Source organism: Macrotis lagotis, chromosome X (genome assembly GCF_037893015.1).
Source record: "Macrotis lagotis isolate mMagLag1 chromosome X, bilby.v1.9.chrom.fasta, whole genome shotgun sequence".
Taxonomy (NCBI): domain Eukaryota; kingdom Metazoa; phylum Chordata; class Mammalia; order Peramelemorphia; family Peramelidae; genus Macrotis; species Macrotis lagotis.
The window spans coordinates 342,654,255-342,681,635 of NC_133666.1; the positions used below are offsets into that span (position 1 = coordinate 342,654,255).

Below are 27,381 nucleotides of genomic sequence, written 5' to 3' on the forward strand. Positions count from 1 at the left end.
ACAAGCTCCTGCATCTAAAGACTCCAAGAAAAACAGAAATTGGGCTCAGGTTATGACAGAGCTCAAAAAAGACTTTGAAAATCAAATGAGGGAGTTGGAAGAAAAACTGGGAAAAGAAAGGAGAGAGATGCAGGAAAAACATGAAAATGAAGTCAGCAGCTTAGTCAAGGAAATCCAAAAAAATGCTGAAGAAAATAGCATGCTAAAAACCAGCTTAGGTCAAATGGATAAAACAGTTCAAAAAAGTTATTGAGGAGAAGAATGCTTTAAAAAGCAAAATTGACCAGATGGAAAAAAAGATAAGAAAACTCTCTGAGGAGAACAAATCCCTCAGACAAAGAATAGAATTCAGGGAGATTGATGAATTTACCAGAAATCAGGAATCAGTACTTCAAAATGAAAAAAATGAAAAATTAGAAGAAAATGTGAAATATCTCATTGAAAAAATGACTGATATAGAAAACACTTAGGAAAGATAATTTAAAAATTATTGGAATACCTGAAAGTCATGATCAGGAAAAGAGCCTTGACATCATTTTCAAAGAATTACTACAGGAAAATTGCCCTGATATTCTAGAAGCAGAGGGCAAAATAGAAATGGAGAGAATCCACCGATCCCCCCGAGAAAGAGATCCCAAAAAAACAACCCCTAGGAATATTATAGCCAAGTTCCAGAACTCCCAAGTCAAAGAGAAAATATTACAAGCAGCCAGAAGGACACAGTTCAAATATCGTGCAGCCGCAGTCAGGATCACACAGGAGTCAGCAGCAACTACATTGGAAGCTCGTAGGGCTTGGAATATAATATACTGGAAGGCAAAAGAGCTTAGAATGCAGCCAAGAATGAACTACCTATCAAGGCTGAATGTCCTCTTACAGGGAAAAAGATGGACTTTCAATGAACCAGGGGAATTTCAAATGTTTCTGTTGGAATGGCCAGAGCTGAACAGAAGGTTTGATCTTCAGATACAGGACTCAGGTGAAGCACAGAGATTGGAGGAGCGGGGGGAAATATGAGGGACTTAATGAGGATGAACTGCATGTATTCCTGCATAGAAAAATGACACTGATAATATTCATATGAACCTTCTCAGTTAATAGAGCAGGTAGAGGGAGCTTTTATAGTTGAAGCACAGGAGAAAGCTGAATTCGAAGATAAAATATGGTGTAAAAATGGAGTCAATAGAAAAAAAGGGAAATGGAATGAGAGAAAGAAAAAGGAGAGGGGGAATAGTCCAAGATATTTCACATAATAAGATTTTTTTATTACAATGAGCTATTGCAATGATATGGAAGTGGGGAGGCAAGGGGGAATGAGGGAACCTTTGCTCTCATCAGAAATGCCTAGGAGAGGAAACAGCAAATATACTCAATGGGGTATAGACAACTGGAGTAAGAAGGAGGGGGGAGCAAGGGGAAGGGGTGGGGATGTGAATAAAGGAGGAGAGGATGGACCATGGGGGGACAGTGGTCAGATATAACACATTTTCTTTTTTTTACTTCTTGCAAGGGGCTGGGATTGGAAGGCCTGCCCAGTACCATGGGGCCAGGTGGATTCTGGGCCTAAGGGGTGGTATGGGGGCTCAGGGCTTCTTGGCCCCAGGACCAGGGATCTGTCTGCTATGCCACTCAGTGACCCTACAGGAGAGTCAGAGTGAAAGGAGAGAGAAAATATAGTACGTGGTAGTGGAGAAATAAGAAAGGAGGGAGTTGATCAGCAATGGCAACGTTGGAAAAATATGGAAGTAACTTTTGTGATGGACTTATAAAGAATGTGATCCACCCGTGACAGAGTTGTTGGTGTTGGAACAAAGACTCAAGCACATTTTTTGTTATTATTTGGGGGAGGGTGCAGGGCAGGTGGGGCTGGGTGGCCTGCCTGGAGCCACATAGCAGGGTGATCTTTGGGTGTCTGGGGCCGGATTTGGACCCAGGTGCTCCTGGCTCAAGGGCCAATGCTCTGTCTGTCACCCAGCCACCCCTACTATTATTACTATTTTATTTTATTTTGGGTCTTTTTCTCCCTTCTTAGTTTTTTGCAGGGCTGTGGGGATCGGGTGGCTTGCATGTCATATGGCTGTGTGATTGCTGGGTCTATGGGGATGGATATGGGCTCAGGTGCTCGTGGCTCCAGGGCTGGTGCTTCGTCCATTGCGCCACCAGGCCATACGTACAATTATTAGTATTATTTTTTTTTTTAATTTTAATTTATTTTCTCTCCCCTTTACTTTTTTTACCCAAGGAAGTCTATCTATATTCATGGGGGGAGGGGTATTTTGTTTACTTGTAAACAAGAATATTTTATTAATGTAAAAAATTTGTACAAAATGAGAATAAAAAATGAATTAAAAAAATTCAATGGGTAAAGAAGTAATTCTTTTCCTTATTGAGAAAGTTTTTATTATTTGCTTGTTGCAAATGCTAGCTTTTGGTTTTAGCTATGCAGTTTTTATCATATTAAAATGTATTATCTCTGCTTGTGCTTTAGGAGAATTTTTGGTACAAATAAATATATTTTGTTAAAGACTTTTCCTTTCCATTGTTATAATCAGTTTTCCTTTTATATCCATTATCCTTGCATCCATAGAATAAAATCTTGTATACATAGAATAAATCTTTGGTCCTTTTGTATGCTATTTTTTGGCCAGCATTTTATTTTAAAATTTTGCACCAATCTTCATTAGTGAAATTGCTCCTTTGTCTTTCCCTTGTTTAGATAAATGAATGAATGTTTTCAACACCTAAAAGGAATTTGATAGAATATTTTTCTTGATTTTTGAGAATAATTTGGTAGCGTATAAATTTATATTTAAATATGTGGTTAAAATTCACTTAAATTTATAATGTTGCTCTTTAAATCATTCACTTTGCTTGCTAATTATTAATTTTTGATCTTTAGGTCTGGGTGATTCAGAATATACCTACTTCTGTAATGGTGGAAAAATAATTGATAAACGACTTCAAGAACTTGGTGCCCAACATTTCTACAAAACTGGGCATGCAGATGATTGTGTAGGGTAAGGTGATTTTTCATCTCTTCATTTTTATTTAAAACATAAATTAAGAAGGAAATATTTTTTATTTCCTTTTTTTTAAAGTTTTTTTCTAGACAATGGGGTTAAATGACTTGCCAAAGGTCACACAGGTAGGTAGTTATTAAGCGTCTGAGGGCAAATTTGAACCCAGGCACTGCTGACTCCAGGGCCCGTGCCCTATCCACTGTGCCACCTAGCTGCCCCGAAATATTTTTATTAAGTAGTTAAATACTGACCCATTCTTCAAAGCCACTCAAAGCTCATTTCTCCACATGGTGAAACCCTGTTGATCATTTTTCCATCATTCTGAGTAACAGATATTTTTATATCTATTAGACCATTTAACAGAATAATCTCTCTTTCCCTCCCCTTTCCACTGACTCCTTCAACATGCAGCCCTCTTTAAGCCAGTCAACTCAAGTCAATATGTATTTAGTACATGTTAGAGTGAGCACTGTAATTACCCCTGATAGTCTATTCCTTTGCAAGTGTCTGGATTGAATTTATGCTACCTTATTTGGTTCTGATTTGAAAACCATGCCTAAATTCATTTTTGCATGATCTGATACCCACTTTGACATTAGGTCTCCTACATAAGGTTCTTTATTTCAACATCTGCTTCAAAAACAGTCTTGCCATGGATATTTCCTGGTTCGTGGCATACTTTTCAAACTGCCCCCCCCCTTAACCCACAAATCTAAATATAAACCTTCCTTTCTATATTTTTCAGCAGCAGCAGCAGACCCTTAAATTCTCAGCCTAATCATTTTACTTCCATTTTACTCTTTCCCTGAAAAATTAAAACATCTCAAAGAAGTTGATCCTGATGCTTCCCCTAATTTCAAAGTTCCCAGTAATGCTGTGCACATATGTCACTAGATCTTTTTTGTTTATGTATTTACTTATTTGCTGAAGCAAATTGTCTCTCCAAAAATATCAGTGACAAGTGACAAGTAATGGATAATCAAATTTTTTATTATATGTCTTATAGATATCATGTCAGTGATAAGGCAAATGTCTTTAATGTGCCTCTTTTTCAAAGTAAAGAATTATTCTTGCATAATCAATCGATATCATTCATTAGTATTTACACTATTGCTTGTTTTCAGATATTACTGAACCTTTTAGAGATGATATTTCTGAAGTACTGACATTAACATTCTCTTTTGTGGGTGTGCCTAGACTGAGTTACCTATAGATCACTTAATTTTTATTTTAATGTAATAGTTGATTGAAAGAGGCATTATTATAAATTGGACAAAGTTCTTGACTTAGGAAGAACCAGATTTATATGAGATCTCCCGAAACTTGAAAGTTCTCTGATTGTGGACAAATCACTTGACCTTAACCTTTCTGAACATTAGCTAACTTTCTGAGACTCAAGTTAGATGGGTTACAATGTATAAGTGGAAAGAGTTCTTGCACTGATGAAATTCAAGGTGTATTGTTTATTGATGGAAATGGTTTAATTAAGCATCACTTGAAGGAGTTTGTACTTTCCAAAAATCATTTCTCCTTTGGGTTCTCAGTATATTTGTACAATTTGAGAAAAAGAGATTTTGATTTTATAAGTGCTCATTTAAATAAATTTTCATTGATGTTATCATGAGAGTTTATCGAGTTTTGTTAGCCTTGGCCAATTCATATATACTAGAATGTGAATCTGTATCTATTTTTTATGTGTCCCTTTCTTTCTAATCATTTTTTAGTTTGGAACTTGTTGTTGAACCATGGATTGATGGACTTTGGCCTGCACTTAACAAACAATTTATGTCAAGTAAAAGAAAAACAAATATGACCAGTGATTTCAGTGATGTCTCCCTACAGACTGATCGTTTTAAACCAGATATGTTACCCATTGATTCACAAATTGCACATCTCAAATTGGATGATTCTGAGGGAAAAGTTTCTGACACTTCAAGACAAAATAGTACCAGTGTTCATTCAGGAATTTTAATTGAAGATTTTGAGCCCTCACTTACCCAGTCAGTACCACCTCTTTCACAATCTGCTCTTAACATTCCAACATTACCCCCAGAATATTTGGATGTGCAGTTTCAGGACCCTCTTGGCCAGGTAAGACATGTAGCTCTGATATGTTAGAGATTTAACTACAAATTAATTGCAAATGACCAATAGTATCTGCATCCCAAGAAAGAACTGGTAAATTGAAATATGTATACAATGCTATTACATAACTATACATAGTTGTGTCTAATGGGGTGAATAGAGGAGAAAAAAAGGAATGAAAAATGTTACATGATAAGTTAATTATATGTTTAAAAGGAATAGCAAGTTATACATAATATATTTGCAATTTATGTGCAATTATTTTTTTCCTATTCTGTTGTATTATAGAAATACTTGTTTTATTTCCTAAGTTCAAAATAAAATAGAGTAATTTTTTTTCTAAAAGAAAAATTCTAATGGATGGGTAGTTATTTAACATTAAATAAATTGTATTAATGATATTAGATACTTCAAGGATAGTCTCATTGACTTCACCACTCATGTAAATCTTTTAATTCCATTTATTACTCTTAATTTTTGACCATTTATATATGCAAGGCAATATCATAAAATAATTGGAGAGATAAAGTTGGAAGGATAGTAATGCCCTCAGTAAAAACTGGAAATTCAAAAGAGGGAAGAATTTGGAAGAAAAGTTTATGAAATGAAGAGACAGAGGAGAGTGTTAGTGTTGAACAGTGAGAAAAGAAAAATACAGTCTGTGCTCACAGGGAATTTACCTAGTTCTAATTAATCGATAATAAAACAAAGAAAATAGAATGTATATCATCAATCTATCTATCCAACTCATAACTACCTGGGTCTCTTTTGCTCTAATTTGGCTCATGTAAACATACAACTAGTAACTGGTTAAGTCTATTATGGCTTTGCAGGACAATCTTCATGGCATGTCCACTTGGGACTTGTCTAGTGTAAGATATCTATATTTCTTTAAGTACAAAATTATGATTAAATAGAATACATAGAGAGATTGCTATATTTATTTGGTAATTAGTGCTTATATCAGTGGATTCATCAGTCATTCCCTGGCAGGTTACTTTTTTTACACAGACTTAGAATTGGCAATCAACATAATGAAAAGGCTAATTTTGTTAAATTTTATTTTCATTTTCTGGGATAAAACAAGCATTTCTATAACACAATATAATAAAAAGATGGACATCAGTTATGTGCAATGTGATGTTCCTTTTAAATATAAAGTTATCATGTGGATTTTTTCTTCCCTCTACCGTATCCTGTCCTAGAGATGGTCGACCACAAATAGATCTAAATAGTTAAAATCATTCTATACATACTTTTTTTTTATCAGTTCTTTTTGAAGCAGATAACTGCTTTCTTCATATGTCCTTTATTTTTAATTTGTGTATTTACAATAGTCACATTGCCTTAGTTGCTCAAAGTTGTTTTTAAAACAATATTGCTATTACCATATACATTGTTCTCTTGGTTCTGCTCACTTCTCTCTTCAACATTTTTTGCATGTCTTTTTAAGATCATCGGCTCATCATTTCTTGTAGCACAGTAGTATTCCTTCACAACCATATACCAAATATTCCCCTGTAATTTCTGGTTCTTTGCCATCACAAAGAGAGCTTCTATAAACATGCCATTCATTTTCAAAGTTATAGTTACTATTTATTAATTTCCCTCATCTTAGTTTTACTCAGTATTTTCCTTTTCAAAGGAAGTTCTAGAATAGGATATCTATTCCTGTTAACTTGTCTTTTCCCTTTACCCTTGTATTCCCATGCCACCCTCTAAAAGCCCCTCTTGATTTAAATCTATACAGTCTTCTAAACAACCCTCCCCCCATCCTATCCCCCAGTTTTCTCACCTCTCTATATGTTCCTAAAACTTCTCCATACTTCCAAATGTACTTGTTTCATTTTCAACCCAAATGAGAGTAAGGTTCCAACATTACCAATCCTCTATTCCTACCCTCTGCAGTCTTACTTTCATGTCTCAATTTTATGATCTAATTGTTCTCTTTTACCTTTTTTTCTATTCAGTTTTGTTTTTTAGAATCACCCTATCAGATACTAATCATCCCCTCCTTTCTTTCAAACTATCTGTGTGTGTGTATAAATATCTTTAATGTTTTCCTTATATTTCTTAATCTTTTATATCAAATTTTCCATAGTTCTATTTTTTTTATTAAAAGTATCTAAAAATCTTTCAGTTCATCAAATGTCAATTTTTAAAATTCAGGATTATACTCAACTTTGCTGGACAAGTTATTCTTGCATGGAACCCAGCTCCTCTGCTCTTCAAAATATAATGTTCCAAGGCTTGCAGTCTTTTAGAATAGAAGCTGCTAGATCTTGTGAATTCTTGACTTTATTTCAACAATTCCTTGTTATTTGCAATATTTCTCCCTAACCCGGGAGTTTTGAATCTTGGCTATAGCATTCCTGTAAGTTTCTCTTATGGAATGTCTTTCAGGTTGTAAATGATAGGTTTTTTTTTTTCTATTTCTACTTTACCTATCTGTTCTAGAACCTTAGAGCAATTTTCTTTAATAATTTCATATAATACTATATAGATTCTTTTTTTGATCATTACTTTCTAGTATGTGACAATTTTTATAATCTTTTCTCAATCTGTTCTCCACAACAGTTTTTCTAATGAGATGTTTTAGATTTTCTTAAATTTTTTTCGTTTTCAAGGAGTTATTTTTCTTAAGATTTTGTATCTCTTTTTCCAATCAATTAACTTTTTCCATAATTTTCTTGGATTGCTTTTTTCCCCCCTAATTTTCCTCAATCTCTCTTAATTGATTTTTTTAAATTCCTTTTTAAGTTCTTATAAGAACTCATTTTGGGCTTTGTGTCTTTTTGATAATACTTTGTAGAGAGGTGTGTTTTTTTGAACCCCACTATTTTCCTGTGAATATGAACCCTGATCTTTTCAGAAAGAATGCCTTGATAGCATGGTTTCAGTTTTTCTAATACAGCATAGTAATTTGGAAGGTTATTTGCATTCCACACAAGGAAATGATGCAAAACTCATTAAGATCATTTGGCTAAAAGTCCATATGTAAATGAATAATATTCTTGCAAGTTTCATTGTTAGTTACATTTCATCAGATAGAAATTCTCTTTCCAGGAGCAGTGCCAAGAATCTCTTACTCCAGTGGATACTGGAGTTTTCCAGGTTCCCATTTCAAAAGCCATTCAGCTTACTAAGGAGGGTGCCATAAAAACCACTCTGCTGTTGGAATTAGACATTTCAGTGAGTTGATGACTTTACTTTTTCCTTTCATTCTGGTAATTGCATATTAAAGACAACCTGAGAAGTAAGTGAAATGATCAAGTGGTGCTGCTTTTTTTACATTTTTGTATTATATCATTCTGTTTTGTATATATACAGAGGGAATGAGGAAACCTGTGATTGTATTGGAAAGAAACAACAATGTAAAGAACATGAGATGTGAGGTCAGAAGGCGAGCATTTCAGCTCCTCTTTTGTCTCTTTGTAGCTACCCTTGGACAAATCACAGAAGCGTTTAAATCCTGCTCCCTCTATCTGCAAAGTGAAGATTGTTAACCTGGAGTTCCTTATAGGAAATCAGACTAATTCTATAGCTGTCTAAATTTTGAAACATTTTATGTGGATAAATAGGTGATTGAACATTTTTCTTAAAAACATAATAAAAATATCCCTTAACTAAGCAACTTTAACCTGCTTTTAAGCAGAATAAAAAAAAAAGTTTGTTTCACTTCTAACCTTATGAAGTAGAAAGGTTATATGCTTAGCTTTTCACCACACTTTTTGTATTTATTCAGAATACAACATATTCCTACCAGCCTGGAGATTCCTTCAATATTATTTGTCCTAATGATGCTTCAGAGGTACAGGAATTACTTCAAAGACTACAGCTTTCAGAGAAAAGAGAACACTGTATTATATTGAAAATTAAAGAAAACAATAAAAAGAAAGGTAAAAGACTATGTTCATTAGGAATTTATAATGAAGCTTTTAGTCTAGTTACCAGAAAAAGAAGTGAGAAAGAATTAACGAAAATTTATATTTCTTGACTTTTCTATGAAAAATATGAAAATGTGGGGATCCTTTTGACTTCTTTTCATATATGTTTGGTCTGCATTGTTGAAAATTCAAATAACTTAATAGTTACTTGAGAATAGTTACTTGAGTCTGAGTGTCTGTAGCCTTCACCCTTTTGTTGTTTTCTGTTGGAAATGAAGGATCATTTTATTAAGATGGCTTTGTACTTTAAAGTAGTGGTATACTATCATACTAAAAGATGGCAGGTTGTTAGTTTCCATACATATATAGATGACTATGTCTTGGTTAGAAAAAGGAATCAATTATCTGGTCTGATTCAAGCATTCACTTCTTTCTTTGCTACCTGTTTTGTGATTTGTAACTTTGTCAGCATTTCTATGGGAATATTGGGGCAGAGGAGAAGGAAGAAATGAAATACTGCAATTCTGGTTTTTGGTTGGTAGTTTGAAAGATTATTGTTGAAAGAGTATGGTCCATTATACATAGTGGCACTCAATCCAAATTTATTTGCTTGAATCACATAAAAAGTTAAAAGAAGATAAAAATTACTATTTTAGAGTGTCCGTGTTATTTATTTATTTATTTATTTAGATTTTTCGAGGCAATGGGGCTAAGTGGCTTGCCCAGGCCACACGGCTAGGTAATTATTAAGTGTCTGAGGTCAGATTTGAACCCAGGTACTCCTTACTCCAAGGCCAGTGCTCTATCCACTGTGCCACCTAGCCACCCTCCATGTTATTTTCTGTATTTTTCTCCCCTTATTGGCAGATTTGGGCTAAAGTGCTTCCCCCCACCCCCCCATATTTTTGTGCTTCCCCCCACCCCCCATATTATCATCTGAGAGGATTATAGCTTAATGAAATGAAATAGTCTGTCTTTTAACAGAATTGCAAAATTTTCTATTAGAATGTTAAATGTAAAATTATATTTGGTAAACTTTTGAGAAACTGCCGTAAAAATTTTTTTTGCAATTATATATGTATACATATATATGTTTATGTATACAAGTATTTGTTTTAAGAGGACTAAGTGAGTTTTTTCAGTATTTTCTGGCTAAATAAACAATATTTTTCTATTTATCATTTTTTTAAATGAGCTTTGTCTCCATTTTATTAATTTTGGGAGTATTTTCTAACTAAATAATTTTATATCCTTACTCTTAATATAACAGTAATATAGTATTCATTTATATATTTGGAAATTAAAATATTCATTTCCCTCTTTTTTTATGTTATGTCACCATTGCCTGTGGAATTCCTCCTTCCATTCTTCTTAAAGGAGCAGCCATACCACCACACATTCCTGAAAGAGTTTCTCTTCAGTTCCTTCTTACATGGTGTCTTGAAATAAGAGCAATTCCTAAAAAGGTATTTTCTTCCTTCTGTCTTTGTACTTTAGTATCTAAATTAATTATATACCCCTTGGCACTCAATAGAAAATGTTTGAGCAACATAATTGGTTCTTGGCAATGACTTACTGTAGTTTAAATATTTATTATATTTACCCAGTAAATGAAAGCAATTTTTCAAATTATTTGGAATTTCTAAGATTCCATGAGATTTCCCTTTTTTTGCCAACTTTTCTTTTTTTTTCTTTTCTTTTTTTAGGTTTAAGTGACTTGCACAGGGCCACACAGCTAGGTAATTATTAAGTGTCTGAGGCTGAATTTGAACTCAGGTACTCAGGTACTCAGGTCTCCAGGGCCAGTGCTCTATACACTGTGCCACCTAGCTGCCCCTTTACCAACTTTTCAAAAAATCATTACCAATAGTTATTGTTAAACATTTAGATAAAATGCCAATTCAAAGCATGTTGATAAATCATTTCTTTAGCAAAATTTGAAATTTTTTGAGCAGAAAGTATGTAGTATTTTTTAAAAAGGAAAGATCCACTAGATGTCAGTATTATACAACGTCTTACTGAGATTACTTCTAATTGATTTTTCTTGCTCCCATCTTCAGTGACTATATTGCTATAACACACCAAACTATATTTTGTCAGATATCTCTCAATAGCAAGATTAAATAAGTCATATTATGATCACAGAAATACTAATAGTTCTTTTTGTCCTTTCCATCTTGTTCACTTGCTGAGCCAGATGACCATGTTTTCAGGAGAGTCATCATCAGATGTAACAAGAGTCAAACCAGAAAGTTTACTGTGTAGAAAATATTTTAATTATATTTACTAATATAGTTCAGTTATAACACTTCCTGCTATACTAAAACCATTTCTCCCATTTGAGGGAACATGGGGCAAATGTTCAGTGATTATTTTTTCTTAGTAAAATCTCATTTTCTTGGGGCGGCTAGGTGGCGCAGTGGACAGAGCACTGGCCCTGGAGGCAGGAGTACCTGAGTTCAAATCTGGCCTCAGACACTTAATAATTATCTAGCTGTGTGGCCTTGGGCAAGCCACTTAACTCCGTTTGCCTTGCAAAAATCTAAAAAAAAAAATCTCATTTTATTTATGCATTGGTTTGCAAAGGTCATGAGTAAACTTTTTATACCAAAAACCTGTACTCCATTTATGACCTATATTGCCAGACTCAAACTGCTCTGTCATTTGTTGGTCTTCAGTGTACCTATTTCCTAGCTCAGTATACTTTGTGAAGCCTGATGATAGGCTTTAAATGAAAGCTTCAAATACAGATAACAGTCTTCCTTCTTTCATCCACAAGTAAATTAAAATTTGAAGCCAAATAAAATATTTCAGGAAGAGAAAGGAGGGAAGTTCCTTATCCTTAGTTAAAATGCTTAAGAATGGAATTGGCAGTAAAAATGAACTTTTAATGCAAATTGCAGGGGTTTGAACTTGAATTTGAATCTGCGTAAGAAGCCCCATGCTCTCCTTGGACACTTATGGTTTTTCCTGTTCTTTACATTAGAGAGCTAGTTATAGTTTACTCTGAGAGTAACTGGGATGTAGAGACATAAAATAAACGTTAGATTAACTCAAATACAGATATCATGTATGTTCTAAAGCTTGAATTTTTAATAATAAAGATTTAATTCAGCTCTTACCACTGGGCCTTCGAATTATATTTAACTTGATGGACAACTTGCATTGTGTTTTGCACTCAGATTTTTTAACCTCACAGGTTACTTCGGGCTATGGCCAAAAATTAGAAGATAAAAACTGAGTTTTCCTAGCAGACAATGAGTCATATTTTCCTTTGGGCATTCTTGCTGGCTAACCAGCTCATTTTTAGATAATTGGGCACATTTCCAGATAAATAATGAATGAGCTACCATGACAATCTAAGCCACAGAGGACACCTTCATTAAAATCTCTCTCTTTTTTTTCCTTACCACAGGCATTTTTGCGAGCCCTTATAGAATATACCAGTGATAGTACTGAAAAGCGAAGGTTACAAGAACTTTGCAGCAAACAAGGTGCCTCTGACTATAATCATTTCATACGAGACTCTTATGTCGGCTTGTTAGACTTACTCCATGCTTTTCCAACTTGCAGGCCACCTCTTAGTCTGCTACTAGGTAAGTAATCACTTTTGATTTAATTGGTTTAGGTTTCTAAAATTTTACATACTATATAGATAGGTTCTTTTTAAAGAAAGGGAAAATTACTGTTCAGTTACTTCTTAGTCCTTAAAAATTTCAAGGGCCATAGTTGAAAAATGTTAGAAATTAGTCATCAAGAAAAGATGCTTGTAGTTTAATCTCAAAATGATCAATGCTCTAGGGAAAAATAGTCTTCTAAAAGTAAAAGACCATAGGAGAAGGGAAAAAAAGTGAGGGAGATGTATATTCCAGGCATGAGAAATGGATAAATGTGTAAAGATGGAAGATGGAGAGCCGTAAGGAAAAAGAGATCAATTTGATTAGATTAAAGAATATGGAAAGAGGAGTACTGGATAATGAGTGATAAGTTGGGGCTGCCTTGAAAAGACAAATAAGAGTTTCTTCCTAAAAACAGATTTTTTTTTCCCCTAAAACATTGTAGCCACTTTTCTTTCATAAAAAGCCTCAATTTTTTATGAGATTTTTGATGAGAATTGTAAAATATTCCTTAACCTTTCTATTTTACACTTTTTTTTTACAGTCCTCTTTGTTAATCAATTCTTCACAAACATTTGAATAAGTAGTCTTTTCCAAAAATACCCCAAATTAGACTTGATTTATCAAGAATTTGGTATATATCTAGCACTGTGCTAGGTGCTCTGTGAGATTAAGTATACAGACAACCAAATATTTGTTTTCAGGGAGTTAAAATTCCATAAATTTATTGTTTAAAGAAAAATAGGTTTCACCACTCTAGCAACCTCTTCTCTCTTCTCAACCACCACCTTCAAGTCTTCATTATCTCTTTCCTGAACTATTGCAATAACACATGAATTGATTTTCTTGCCTCAGGTTCTTCTCTCCAATCTATCCTCTCAGCTACTAAAGTGATTTTTCTTAATCTGACCATGTCATCATTCTGCTCAGTATAATCCAATGATTCTCTATTGCTTTTAGGAAGAAACTTAAACTCTTATTTGTCTTTTCAAGCCAACCTGGACCCTGACTTATCTCTCCTTACCCATTATTCCTCTTCCCATATTCTTTAGTCCAACCAAATTGATCTTTTTTTCTTTATGGCTCTCCATCTTCCATCTTTACACATTTAGACCATCCATTTCTCATGTCTGGAATACCTATCTCTCTCATCTTTGATTTACAGCCCCATACCCCTTACCTCTTGCAATATGAAATTCAAATAGCATCTTCTTCATGAAAACTTTCCTTATCTCCTCAACTTCTAGTGTTCACTTCTAACTACTTTCTATTCAACTACCATATAAAATATATTTATTTATGTATGCATGTGTGTGTGTGTGTGTGTGTGTAAAGTTATCTCTACTGATAGAATGTAAACTCCTTAAGAATAGAAATTGATTTTTGTATTTGTATATTCACTATTTAGCAAAGTGCATGGTCCATAATAGACATTTAATAAATATTTGTTGATTGATTAATTGTACTTTTGTGGGTGAAATTTAACAAGAGTAAACTGAGACACATTTCTTTGTACAAGATGACGTTTTATTCATAGGTTGCAAATTCTGAGGATAAGATGAGTCAGTGGCTGCTTCAGTTTCTAGCCAAAGGCCCTAAGTAAAAGAACAACTCCCCCCCACTCCCTACAATGGATTTTGGGAATATAAGACAAAGAACAGAATAGGTTAGGTAACACCATGGGGTTGAGGGCAACATGATTGATTTCATTGTTGAAGCACGATTGTTTGGAAGTTGGAAATAGGGGCTAGTGTGACAACTCCCCTCCTTGCCTCCTGTGACTAAGAGTGTTCATTGTTTGAGTCTACCTGCAATATAGTGGCCCAGGTTTCTCTGGATAGCAAAGCAGACATGCTTGAAGGATAGTTTGATGGTGTAAAGATAATAGGCCTAATTGTCATTTGACAAGACACATCCCTGAAAGTTAGCAGAATTCCTTGAGGCAAGAATTTGAACAATAAGAAAGAGAACTGTATTTCTAACATTAGCTGAATTCTGAACTAAGTTCTGTGACTTAAAGCTATGACTTGGGCAATTACAGGACAAATGCAATTCTCTGTAATAGGATCAATAAGAAGATTATATAGGATCAGTTTTAATTTTCTTGGTACTATAGTGAAACATTGTTCTCAACCTGAAACTAATACAAGTACATAAATTTTGTTGATTCACTTTTTGCAGCGATTCCTACAGAGGAATAATTTCTCCAATTAGTCAGGGTCACTAAAATGTTGCTGCTCTTGACCTCCTGATACATGCCAGTCCAGTTCCATCATGGTCACCTTTCTTAGGCCTGACAGCTGCCCAGAAATATAAAATTTCATATTTGAAACATTGTGATGCATATATGTACATCCCAACTGACTTAGTTTTGCTTAGGTTTTATATGGAGGAGGTGAAGAGGAAAGCGGGGGGGATAGATCAGCTTCTGCATTTTATCCATGACATTATCTTCATCATGCTTTATTTATTTAGGTTTTTTGCATATCACAGTTTATAGGGTGGAAAGGGGCCTTGTTAACTTTGGAGGTTATCACATGTAGTACACATCCTTGGCAAGTTCAGGCATTAAGTAGTTAACCAAAGTTATCCCAATATATTTTTAATAATGTGTAAACATTTGTCTTTCCCTCAGATATTTTTTACATAGTTATGCTTAAGGTGACATCACACAAAGCTGACACCTACCTTGAGCAAAATTGCCTTGGGCAAGCTACTTAACCCCGTTTGCCTTATAAAAACCTAAAAAAAAAAATTAGAGTACAGTTATATCCAATTTTTGATGAGTCTTCTCAAGTGTTATAAACAGCATCATGTAGGACAGCAGGATATGACTGTCATACCCAAAGTACAATGTATCTACCTCATGTTAAAAGAGATCCTGTAGCAGAGATGTCAAGCCCTCTCCCTTTACTTCTGAGTGCTTTGGAAACCAAATTATAATGTGATTGGGAAACCTTTACAAAAAAATGAAAATAAAATAGAATACAAATGTCGATAGGAAGCTCATACGAATCCTTATTTATGATTTAGTGCCCCTATTTCTATTTTACTTTGACTCCACTGCTCTGGAGATTAACTTGACCCTAGGGAACCAAATTAGTACCTATCAAAAGACCCAGAGGAGCAATATCTTACCCTTATTAGAACTAACCATCTTTGGAACGTATCCTTACCACTGTCATTAAATAAAAAGAGAACCACCCAGTTATGGTTTTTGCAAGCCTAGAAGAATATATTGTTTCACTGGCATGGATAGAAGGTTTAGTGTAATTTCTTGATGACTTAGACAAGAGCTTTATAGAATGAGATCAGTCAATCAACAAATTTCTTAAATGCCTACCATGACACTTACCATCTTCTATTATAGGAAATATTAATGTGAATAAGTTCACTGTATCTTTTTAGATTTGAAAAAATTTATTTGTCATTTTTTTTTTTAAAGAACATCTTCCCAAGCTTCGAGCCAGACCATATTCTTGTGCAAGGTACTGTACTTATATAAGGTAACATTATTCTTCCAAAGAGTTTATGATAGCCTTCATATGTTGTATGGATAAAAGGTATCTTTACTTAACTGTGTGATCTTGGGCAAATCACTTAACCCCCATTGTCTTGCAAACCACCCCTCCGAAAAAAAAAAAGAAAAATATTTAAATTAAAATACATTTCATAAAATGCTTACTCCATATAAGAGACTATACTTGAGACTCTGTATACTACAAATAAAAAGAAAGATATTCTTTATTTCTTCTAAAGGGACCTACAGCCTTGTTTCAAATATCAAAGAGGAGGTCCCCATTAATAACATCAAGTCCATACTGTACAACCTGATACCCTTTTATTTGCTCTCTACTTCTACTATTTTAAGGAATAGATAAACAATAGGAACCATTTAACTGAAACTTTTTTCCTTACCTGTTAACTTCTTTGACTTCTAAAATGCCCCAAGAAGCTTGAAAAGACAGTTACATTGTTGGAGATGAAGAGGAAGAAGAATATAGAAAATACATGGTTATTTTGGTTTTATCTAAAGGGACCATTTCATCTTATTTAAATATAGAAGAGAAACTTAAGCTTTTTCTGGTCTTTCCATTTTATTTTTTTATATTTTATTTTATTTTTTGCTTTTTTGCAAGGCAATGGGATTAAATGGCTTACCCAAGGCCACACAGCTAGGTAATTATTAAGTGTCTGAGGCCAGATTTGAACTCCGGTACTCCTGACACCAGGGCTCATGCTCTATCCACTGTGCCACCTAGCCACCCCCTGGTCTTTCCATTTTAAATGTTTTGACTTTAAATTTTTGTTTGTTTTCTAAATATCAGTAGTCTCAGTAAATTGGAAGAGTTCATTATTTTACAAGAACTCATAAAATTCACCTATTCAAAACAGTCCTAGTAAATTCTGAGTCATTTTTCATGTTTCTTTTTAAAAAATATAGTTATTTTATTCTGAACTTAAGAATTAGACCAGCATTTCCAGAACAGAATAGAAAAAAAAGGTGATTACACAAGAAACTGTAAGTCTATTATGTACAACTTACTTCCCTATTCTTTTTAATTATATAATAAAGTTATCTTGTAACTTTGTTTTTTTCTGGATTTTTTCCTTCCTTCTTTCTCCACCCTCTCCATCCTACGGTTGGCTACCATTAGACAAAAATGTGTGTATGTGTCTACATATATATATATGGTTTTTGTGTGTGTGTGTGTGTGTGTGTGTGTGTGTGTCTATATCTAAATATCTATATAGATAGATATTTCAGTTCTTTCTCTGGGTTCAGATAATGTCTTCATAGGTCCTTTGTAGTTCATTTGAAAATGTATAGTAGTCAAAATAATTTTGCAAGCCAATCTTCATAAACATCATAAAGGTGAGATAATCGGAAATCTTTCTTAATGTTATGGGGTTAAAATCTAGTCTAGAAAAGCAGTATATCTTTTCATTCAAAGAATCAGATTTGATCCCATAAGCATAAATTACTCCAAAATGATATTATCTTGTTTTCTATATAGTAGTTCCATTAATGGCTTTCTGATATCTGTATCCTTACAGCTCCTGTTTATTTCACCCAGGGAAACTTCATTTTGCCTTTAACATAGTAGAGTTTCTATCCAGTGTGGAACCTGTGACTTTGAGAAAAGGAATATGTACAGGCTGGCTGGCCGTAATGGTTGACTCAGTACTTCAGGGAAAAGGGAATATGTCACAAGGAAATGATTTTGAAGCTAAGTTTCCAAAGGTATTTAAAATACTCTAAGATTTTGTTACTCTTAAAAGAATTATTCCTAGCCAGGAGAAAATATTCCTTTTTTATTCTATCTTCTTGTCTTCAGGTTCTGAATGAACACATAAAAATGTATACTTTTAATTTAATATCTTGATAATGAAAATATGTGTATAGATATGCACATATTTGAAATGTATCTTCTTTATCATTATCAAATTTTGAAATAAAAAATATGCATTAATTTGAATGCCAACTATTCTAAATGCTGGAGAACATTATAATCATATTTTGTACATGTTCTCTGAGTCTTACTTTTCTCCCTGAAAAAAAAATTTATATTGTATGATTGGTTTTTCTGCTTTTATCTGTTCTTTATAGTCTTAGAAAGACTGATTTTTTTTCTATCAGAAATTATTTCAGGATGAGCAGACTACTTACTACAACAAAATGACTAAAGACTTTTATCTTTTTTCCCTCCACCACTCATCTACCTTTCCTTCCCCCTTATCCCTAATACACCCAGCTTTAAGTTTGTAATATAACTTAAGCTAAACTTTAAGATATTCTTATATAAATACTAGAGACTGCTAGTGTCCTAACACAGATATTAGACTTTTTACTATTCCTTTCCCCTTCTGTCCTTTTTCTGTTATACTTTTGATTTAAAGAATCAAAAAACACAGAATATTGGCTCATTTCATTAATCCACAAATTACGTTTATGCCTACTCCTTAGTCTTTGTGATTCTTTATACTTGGGTCCTGTGACCCTTGGAAAAATCTTGAGTACATTTTCTATAGTGGGCTTTTGATCATTGAAATATAAGGAATTTTTCTCAAACTTATCACAAAGTTCTCAGTATATTTCTTGTCCTTATGAGATGTGATTTCTAGTTTTATCTCATGACTATTTTAGCTGCTGGAGAGAATTAAAAGACCTCTTGTGTAGATGTGAGAACCCTTGGGGTGACAGCTACTATGTAATGCCTTTCACCTTCATCTTTCTATTTTCTGGACATACTTCCTTTATTAGGGAGTATTGTATTTTTATTCTCAGAGAAATTGTTCTATGTATACCCATTAGGCTTCCAAGCCTATTAAGCTGATGTGAAATGATAGCAATCTGAAAATTTGTGCCTTCTTTACCAAAAGAAATTACTGTTGAAATGACCCTGAAAGCTTTAAGTAGATTCCTGATAACTGTTCTAACAAGTATAGAAAGTTAAGAGGAATTGCAGAGTCAGGCATAGCATTCTAACAAGCATAATGATCTTGGGGGGGGGGGTATAAAAAAACATGCTATTTTATTAGGCTGTCCCCATATTACAGAGAAGAAAAGGAAAGATATTGTAGATATTTTTCAGAACAAAAATTTTACAGATATTACCACCAATTCCAGTTCCTTTCTGCAATATAAATCAAGTATCATTTTAGTGTTTAGAAATTTTACATAAAATAATGGTCAAGATAATTGACCTTGATATGTATTAAAATTATTGTTTAGTTAGCTGCAATTTTTTTTGATGCTCCCCAACCAGAAGAAGAAAAACAAAACAAAACATGCAGGAAAAAAACCAGCCCTTCCAAATCTGATGAACACATTATAAAAATTATCCTTTATGCATCTCTTTCCCTTAATCCTAATTCCTCATACCAAAAATTGCTAATTTGTAAGCATGCTTAGCAAAATAATGTATGTAAAATGCTAACCTTACTGTTTCCTGCTGAGGGGGGCGGCGAGTAGGAAAGAAAGGTGGAGGGAAATTTTGTGACTTGGAAATATGTATGTATATATGCATGAAAATAAATAAATTTTTAAAAAAGCAATCAATACTTGGATTTGATTGTCGATTTTGCGTTGTTAATGAAATGTACTCTGCTAATGAATTTAACAAATTATTTTCTTTGGATTAAAGGACAAAGCTAAGACACCTTCACATAGTTTTAGGTGAAGCTTCTAATGATCAGTCTACAATATAACACACATATGCTCAATATATTTGTTTTTTTTTCCTTTCTACTGTGACTTTGGGTATCTTACTCAAATACATTTTTATACTCTAGCTTGTAATAAGAAAAATTTGATGAATCTTTTGTCCACAGTACCTTTCTTTACTTAAATGTTGCTTATTCTCATTTTAAAAACACAGTTGGGATTTAGAAAGAAAAATAGAAAAGCTTTACTGCTTCATTTTTATATGTCTTTTTTATTGTGATGAATTGTTCATGTTTCACTGAGATTTATACTATTTTTTAATTCAGAGTTATTTGAGGGGAAAATTGTACTTTCAGATTTCGTCACCTGTTATTGTTTTGGTGTTCCTCCCTTTCCCCCAAAAGTGTTCTTTCAATCTTATAATTATATTTATTGATTTTTCAGATTTCGATTTTTCCTCATACCATAAACTCTTTTCGTTTACCCAATGATCCTTCAGTACCCATTATAATGATTGGTCCAGGAACTGGCATTGCACCTTTTATTGGTTTCCTACAACATAGGTAAGTTTTGCTTTATTTGATATTCAAACAACTACCATATTTTTGATTGATTGGGGAAAACTAATGTCTTCTCATTTTATTCCTTTTAATGAAATCGATTTTTGCTTTTGCTTTGTGTGAGATCTGTATCCCTAATTCTGATTTTTTACTTCCACTGAAGCATAATATATTTTGCTTCAGCCTTTACCTTTGCTCTGTGTGTATCTCTGCTTTCAAATGTGTTTCTTGTAACAGCATATTTAGAATTCTGGTTTTTATTCCATTCTGCTATCTATTTCTGTTTTATGGGATAGTTCATCTCATTCACATTACAGTTAAGATTACTAATTCTTTATTTCCCTCCATACTATCTTTCCCATTTATACTTTCCGCTTATTCTTCCTTACCAATGTATTGCTCCCTTTCCCCTTTCTTTCCCTTTAACTTTTCTTTTAAATTTTAACTTTAACTTTACTTTTACTTTTATCTTTGCCTTCCCTTTTATCAGTCTTTTCTTCCCTTTTCTTTCTCTTTTTCATGTAAGATAGGATAATTTTAAGTTTTTGCAAGGCAATAATGGGGTTAAGTGACTTGCCCAAGGCCCAAAGAGCTAGGAAATTAGGAAAGTGTCTGAGGGTGGATTTGAACTCAGGTCCTCCTGACTCCAGGGCCTGTGTTCTATCCAGTGCTCCACCTAGCTGCCCCAATAAGATAAATTTTTAAACCCAATTCAGACTGTATATTATTCCTTCTCTGGTCCAAATCTGTTGAGTAGATTTACTCTGTGTTCACATCCTTCCTTCTTTTCCTCAACTATAATAAGTCTTTGTGCCTCTTTTCCTGGTGTTAATTATACACTAATGCCTAGCCTTCTCCTAGTAGAGTCCTTTTTATATTTTTATTGTTTTAACCCAGTCTTTTACTTACAACTCCTTTGTCAAATTATACTTCTTTTATCTGTGTTGATAGAAATACTATTCTCAAAGGTCTATTGGTTGATTGCTTAATTAATCAATAAGCAGCATTTCCTCATAGTCAAATATCAAATTATAATCACTTTATACCTTACCCCCTTTTCTAGCACCCTTCATGGGCTCACAATCCTCATCAGCCAAATCATTTCATGAGTCGTTTATACCTCCCACCCCCCACCAACTCCCTCCTATTGCAACCAGTGTCAAGCGAAGTAAAATCTCTCATGAAATTTTCATGTCCAGTCCAAAGCACTCCTTCTGTAGTGCTCCAACCAGAGCCCTGTAACCCTCCCCAATCAAAGTATGAGGTATACTTTCCCCCTCTGTCCCTTTAGCAACCCAACCATGGTACTAAAAGCATTATTAACTATGGATTGTAGCAAAATTATTTCCAATCTCTTTATGTCCAACCCTTCTCAGGAACCTTCCCACCTTATGCCTTATTGTAATACAAGCCTCTGAGTTATCTGGAACAGTAAAGTTACTTCTGATTTAATTATGTATAGAACCTCCAAGTCCTGGGATACTCTGAATGTCTCTCTTAAGAACTTGAGCATTGATTATAAGGCATGGGAGACACTGAGAGAGAACTGCCCAGCATAGGATGCCCTCATGAGAGAAAATGCTGCTCAGAGGAAACATGAGATACATAAGTTTAGAGTAAAAACCCCAAGTGTTCACCTGGACTACCTGTGCCCGTCCTGTGATAGAGCATTCTGAGCTTGTATTATCTGATTAGCCATAGTTGGACACTAATTTGTCTCAAACATAGTGATGTCATTTTGGTCTTCTTTGCTAAACAAGGACAAGGACCAATCATACCCATATCTTCTAAGTACAATATATTCAACTATATTCAACCTTTTAACTCCTAAGAGAAATAAAAAAGAGTTAGAAGTGTTATCTTCCATTGTAGGGTTATATACAATCTAATGTTCTTGACTAATACTTGTTATTTTCCCCTTTTCATTAACCTTTTCATGCATCTCTTGAGACTTGTATTTGAAGACTGGTTTTTCTGTTTAGTTCTGCCCTTTTTTGTTTTTTGTTTTGGTTATTATTTTTGCAAAGCAATGGGGTTAAGTGAGTGTCTGAGACTAGATTTGAACTCAGGTCCTCCTGACTCCAGGGCTGGTTCTCTAGCCACTGTACCATCTAGATGCCCCCCTAGTTCTGCTCTTTTTATTAGAAAATTTTGTAAGTCCTCTATTTCATTCTTTTTCCCTGACAGAATATGTTGGGTTTTTACAGGGTAGTAAATTCTTGCTTTTGTACTCCATGGTCCTTTTTCCTCTGAAATATTATATTCCAGACCCCCCCCCCCCATCCTTTAATGTTGAAGCTGATAAGTCTGATGTAGTTCTGATTATGCTTTCTTTGTATATAAATTGCTTCTATTTTGCGGCTTGCGGTATTTTCTATTTTATTTGAAAATTTTGGAATTTGGCTTTTGGGAGTTTTGATCCTGGGGTCTTTTTCTGGAGATGTTCTTTGTATTCTTTCAACTACTAATATATGAGATCTTCTTGATCTCATATGTTAGGATTTTGTATGATAATTTTCTGAAAGATATTGTACAGGTTCTTTTTTTGATCTAAGTTTTGTTTTAAATTATCTCCCTTAGATCATTTGTTTTTCCTAAAAGATATTTTTCATTTTCTTCAATTTTTTTTTAGCCATTTGATTTTGTTTGGTGGAATCTTGGTATTTTACAGATTCATTACTTTCAATTTGTCTAATTCTAATTTTTTTCATACTTTTTTCATGGTTCTCATTTCTTTTTTCCATTTTCCTCTTCTTTTCTTTGGATTTGGATTTGTGTCCAATCTATAAACTCTTTTGAGACTTACCATGTAGATGATTTGTCACTACTTTCTTCTTCTGAGATGGCATTTTTATTATTTCTATCTAAATAGCTTTCCATGGTTAGTGCTCTTTCTGTTTTTTTTTTTCTCATTTTGATTATTGAACTCTGCTCCTAGGATATAGGGAGTATAGTCCCAAACTTTTTATGCTTGGACTGGGTTTTGATCCCTGGCTTATAGTTTGCCAAGATGATGGCTTTGCAGCCCTGGTGTAGCTTTTGCAGTGGTTTGTTCCCAACCCAGTCCTATCTATTGCCACAGTTTTCCCAGGTTCCAGACTTTTTTCTGGGGTTGGGACCCTTCCTCCTGACCTGCTATCTAGCTGCTGGCACTTGGGCTACACTGTAATTAGAAGCCGCCTCCTGACTGCCATTGTCCCACCTAGCTGGGCTTTACTTCCCTTTTCCCCCTAAAGAGAGAGAACTATATTGTCTACAGTTGAAAACTTGCTTTGATCTTTTCTTTTTTTTAGTGGGATCTGTAGCTTTAATATCTATGTAAAGACTTATTTAACAGTGTTTAGGGAAAAACTCCAAGAGCACTCTAGCTTTCATGCCACCATCTTGGCTTGGCCTTGGAAGTCTCATCTATAAATTGAACTGGAGAAGGGAATGATGAAGTAATCTAGATTGGACATGAATAATTGAACGTGACTGAAATGTTCTTTGATATGAGCTTTTTCAGAAAAATTTGTTTAAAAATCAGTTTCCCACTTAGATATTTACCCTCTTTTAGCTATTTTTATACAAAAACTTATAAATTTCACATAATCATAACTGTCCAAATTATCTTCCAAGAACCTTTATATCTCTTAGTAGTGATGAACTCTCTTCTTCATAGTTCAGAGAGATAATTTCTTTCTTGCTATTTAATTTATGTTACCCCTTATGTTTATATATTCATTTAAAGTTTATCTTGGCATGAAGTGTGAGATGTTCATCTATAAGTAATTTCTGTTAGATTGCTGTCTAATTTTCCCAGCAGTTTTTTGTGAAATAGTGACCCCTTACACCAATTGGTGAGTTTGCCAAAAACTGTTTTAAAATCTAATATTGCTAAACCTCCTTTCATATAGTTTTTTCCTCATTATTTCCTTTGGAAGTCTTGATCTTTTGCTCCTTCAGATGAATTTCATTTTTTTCCTATCTTGATGAAATTCATTATCTTTTTTAATTGGTGTAGCACTGAATTAATAAATTAATTTATTAAATTTATATTATCATTTTTACTGACATTGGCATGGCTTGTCCATGAGCATATTTCTCTTGGGGTTTTTTTTTTTTTTTTTTAGGTTTGCCTTTTTCCCTAAAGAGTAGTTTTATTGTTGCAGTCTTATAGTTCCTGGGTCTGTCTTGTACCATAGCTTATATATTTTGAACAAAATTTATTTTCCCTATTTATTTTATATTTTGCTAGATTATTTATGGGTTCAGTTTCTAGGTGACTAGGATTTTATCTAGGTAGACTATGTTCTATTTTCCATAGAACTCAGTGGTTTTATTTACTTTTTGCTGATGCTTTATTCTCTTGATTTTTTTTCATGAATCATTGTTATACCTAGCAGTTCTAATATTATGTAGTATATAATGATATAATGATTATAATAATATAATCTTATTCAGGAAAAATCTTCCAACATTTCTCCATAATATGTATGTTTGCTTTTAATTTGAATTGCTATTCATCATATTACTTATTCTTATGTTTTCTAACTTTTTAACAGAAATAGATATTATATTTTACCCCCCAAAACATTTTGGTATCTGTTGATATAATGGTGTGTTTTTAGAATTATTTTTGTTACTAAATTTTTTGCATTGAATTGATGGTTTTTCTTATTGAAAACCAGTTTATTTATGTTATCTTTTAAACATGATTTTCTGTCTTGTTTGCTAATGTTTTTGTGTTAGTTTTTTTTGAGATATTAGTCTATAAATTTTTTTTCAATTCTTTGTGGTTTAGGAATAAAAGACCATATTTTTATCAAAGAAAGAATTAGGACAATTTCAAATAGTTTGCATGATATTGTAGTTGATTATACTTTGATAGAATTAATTAACTTGTCAATACATCTTATCCTTAATCTTTTATTTTTAAGAATTATCTATAACTTGGCTAATTTCTTTTTCTGACAAAGGATTATTTAAATTTGTTTCTTCTGTTAATATCAGTATTTTACATTTGTATTTATCCATTTCATTTATTTGGTTTTTATGGGCATCTAATTGAAAATTAATTTCTAATAATTTCTATTTTCATTTGTTCTGGATTTTCTTCATTTTTATATAAATAATATTTTTCCTCTTTTTAAATAACTTTCTAAATAAAAATAATTTTTTTCAAAAAAATTTGTTTCATCTTTGATTTTCAAAATTTCTATCTGAATTTATTTAATTGTTGCTTTTCTTAGGTTTTTGTTTGGTTTATATTGTGTGGTTTTAATTTTGTACTTAACTTGATGATTTCTTCTTTCTCTCTTTTGTTGATGAAAATCTTTAGAGATATAAATTTTCCCCTGGTTTGGTTCAAATCAGTTCCTTGTTAGTTTAGGCTCAATGTTAGAATCTAATAGTTAAGGGAGGGAGTTTTACTTAACCATAGCATATTTTTCTTGAATCTGACCTGGAGGTCCAGCCAGGATAATTCCCATAACCTCAGGGCCAGCATCAAATTTGAAAAGCCCAAACACCAACCACAGGGCTTGCATCAAATTTGAAGAGCAGGAACACCTTCTGGATGGTTTTGTATATGCCCTTAGGTGATTAGAAAGCCAGCACCAAAAATTCTCCCTGCCCTTTAGGGAAAGAACTGACCAAATTGAAGAAGAGACTTTGGTAGATAGTGTTCAGATTGCAGTCCATCCTTGGAGTCAATCTTGATACAAATTTTGAGTAAATTTAGATAACTGGCCCTGACTCATTGCCCATATTTTAATATCCTAGTTTATTTTCTGATTAGGGTAGCTAGGTTGTTCAGTGGATAGAGCACTGGTCTTGGAGTCAGAAGGATGGGAGTTTGAATCCAGCCTCAAATATTTGCCACTTTACTAACTGCATGACCTTGGGCAAGTCACTTAACCTTGATTGCCTCACATCCAGGGTCATCTCCAGTCATCCTGATTCATATCTGGCCACTGGACCCAGATGGCTCTGGAGGAGAAAGGGAGGCTGATTACTTAGTACAACACCCTTTCATTCAAATCCAATTCATGTGCTTTTCATAGCATCACCTCCCTGATGTCATTATCTTTGTTTGTTTGGGGTATTTTTAGGTTTTTTGCAAGGCAAATGGGGTTAAGTGGCTTGGCCAAGGCCACACAGCTAGGCAATTATTAAGTGTCTGAGAGCTGATTTGAACCCAGGTACTCCTGACTCCAAGGCAGTTGCTTTATCCACTACACCACCTAGCTGCCCCTTTTTTTTTTTTGTTTGTTTTTTTAGGGTGTCATTATCTTTGAAAATGAAGGACAAACATTTTCTGATTATGGTTTCTAATTAAGTGAAATTACTTTTCCTTCCTGTTTTTTTTTTCTTTTCTCTTACTTTTTTAGACTAAAGAAGAGAGTTTTTGCATTTCATAGATTGAAACAATATTTTTGAGAATTATTAGTGATGTATTATATTTTCCTTTATAGTTTTAGGCACAAAATCCAAGTTGGCTTAATAGTATAAAATGTTAACACAGAAACAGTAAACTGAAATTTTGCATTCAGATATTTGCTTTTTTTAAGTTATTATGACTAGAAACTTTATTTCCTCAATGTTGCCAGATATTAAGAAGATGGGAGTATAAAATGTTATGAAAAAATTTATTTCAGTTTTCATATACTTTGCTTAAGGAACCTAGCTAATCCTTTCCATTCTGTGTTATCTATTTTTGCATTTTTTTTCAATTAGATTTACATAATGCTTTTCATTTGAAAAGTGAAAAGTTATTTAGACCCTAATGATACCTGCTCTTATGATCAGACCAGGCATAGGTGAGTGAATATTGAAGTTAGTTAAATGTTTAAACTTAAGGTAGAGCTTTAAACTTGAAATGGGGGGGGGCACAGTGGATAGAACACCAGCCCCTGGAGTCAGGCGAACCTGAGTCCAAATCCTGTCTCAGACACTGAATAATTATCCAACTTTGTGTCTTTGGACAAGTTACTTAACCCCATTGCCTTGCAAAAAAAACTAATTAAAAAAAACATGAAATGGAAAAGAAGCAATTTAAAACTA

General features: G+C 33.5%; 1 protein-coding gene across 5 annotated transcripts in view; it reads left to right on the forward strand.

The window, feature by feature from the left end:
• Window positions 1-27,381, forward strand: part of MTRR (5-methyltetrahydrofolate-homocysteine methyltransferase reductase) — a 51,160-nt gene that overhangs the window by 13,762 nt on the left and 10,017 nt on the right. For all 5 annotated transcript variants that reach the window (XM_074207258.1, XM_074207262.1, XM_074207260.1 and 2 more), the window contains 9 exons: window positions 2,900-3,017; window positions 4,745-5,111; window positions 8,172-8,297; window positions 8,851-9,004; window positions 10,370-10,458; window positions 12,408-12,588; window positions 16,055-16,097; window positions 17,668-17,854; window positions 20,222-20,340. In XM_074207258.1, the coding sequence (XP_074063359.1) occupies window positions 2,900-3,017; window positions 4,745-5,111; window positions 8,172-8,297; window positions 8,851-9,004; window positions 10,370-10,458; window positions 12,408-12,588; window positions 16,055-16,097; window positions 17,668-17,854; window positions 20,222-20,340 (1,384 nt within the window). The remainder of the gene's footprint in view (window positions 1-2,899; window positions 3,018-4,744; window positions 5,112-8,171; window positions 8,298-8,850; window positions 9,005-10,369; window positions 10,459-12,407; window positions 12,589-16,054; window positions 16,098-17,667; window positions 17,855-20,221; window positions 20,341-27,381) is intronic.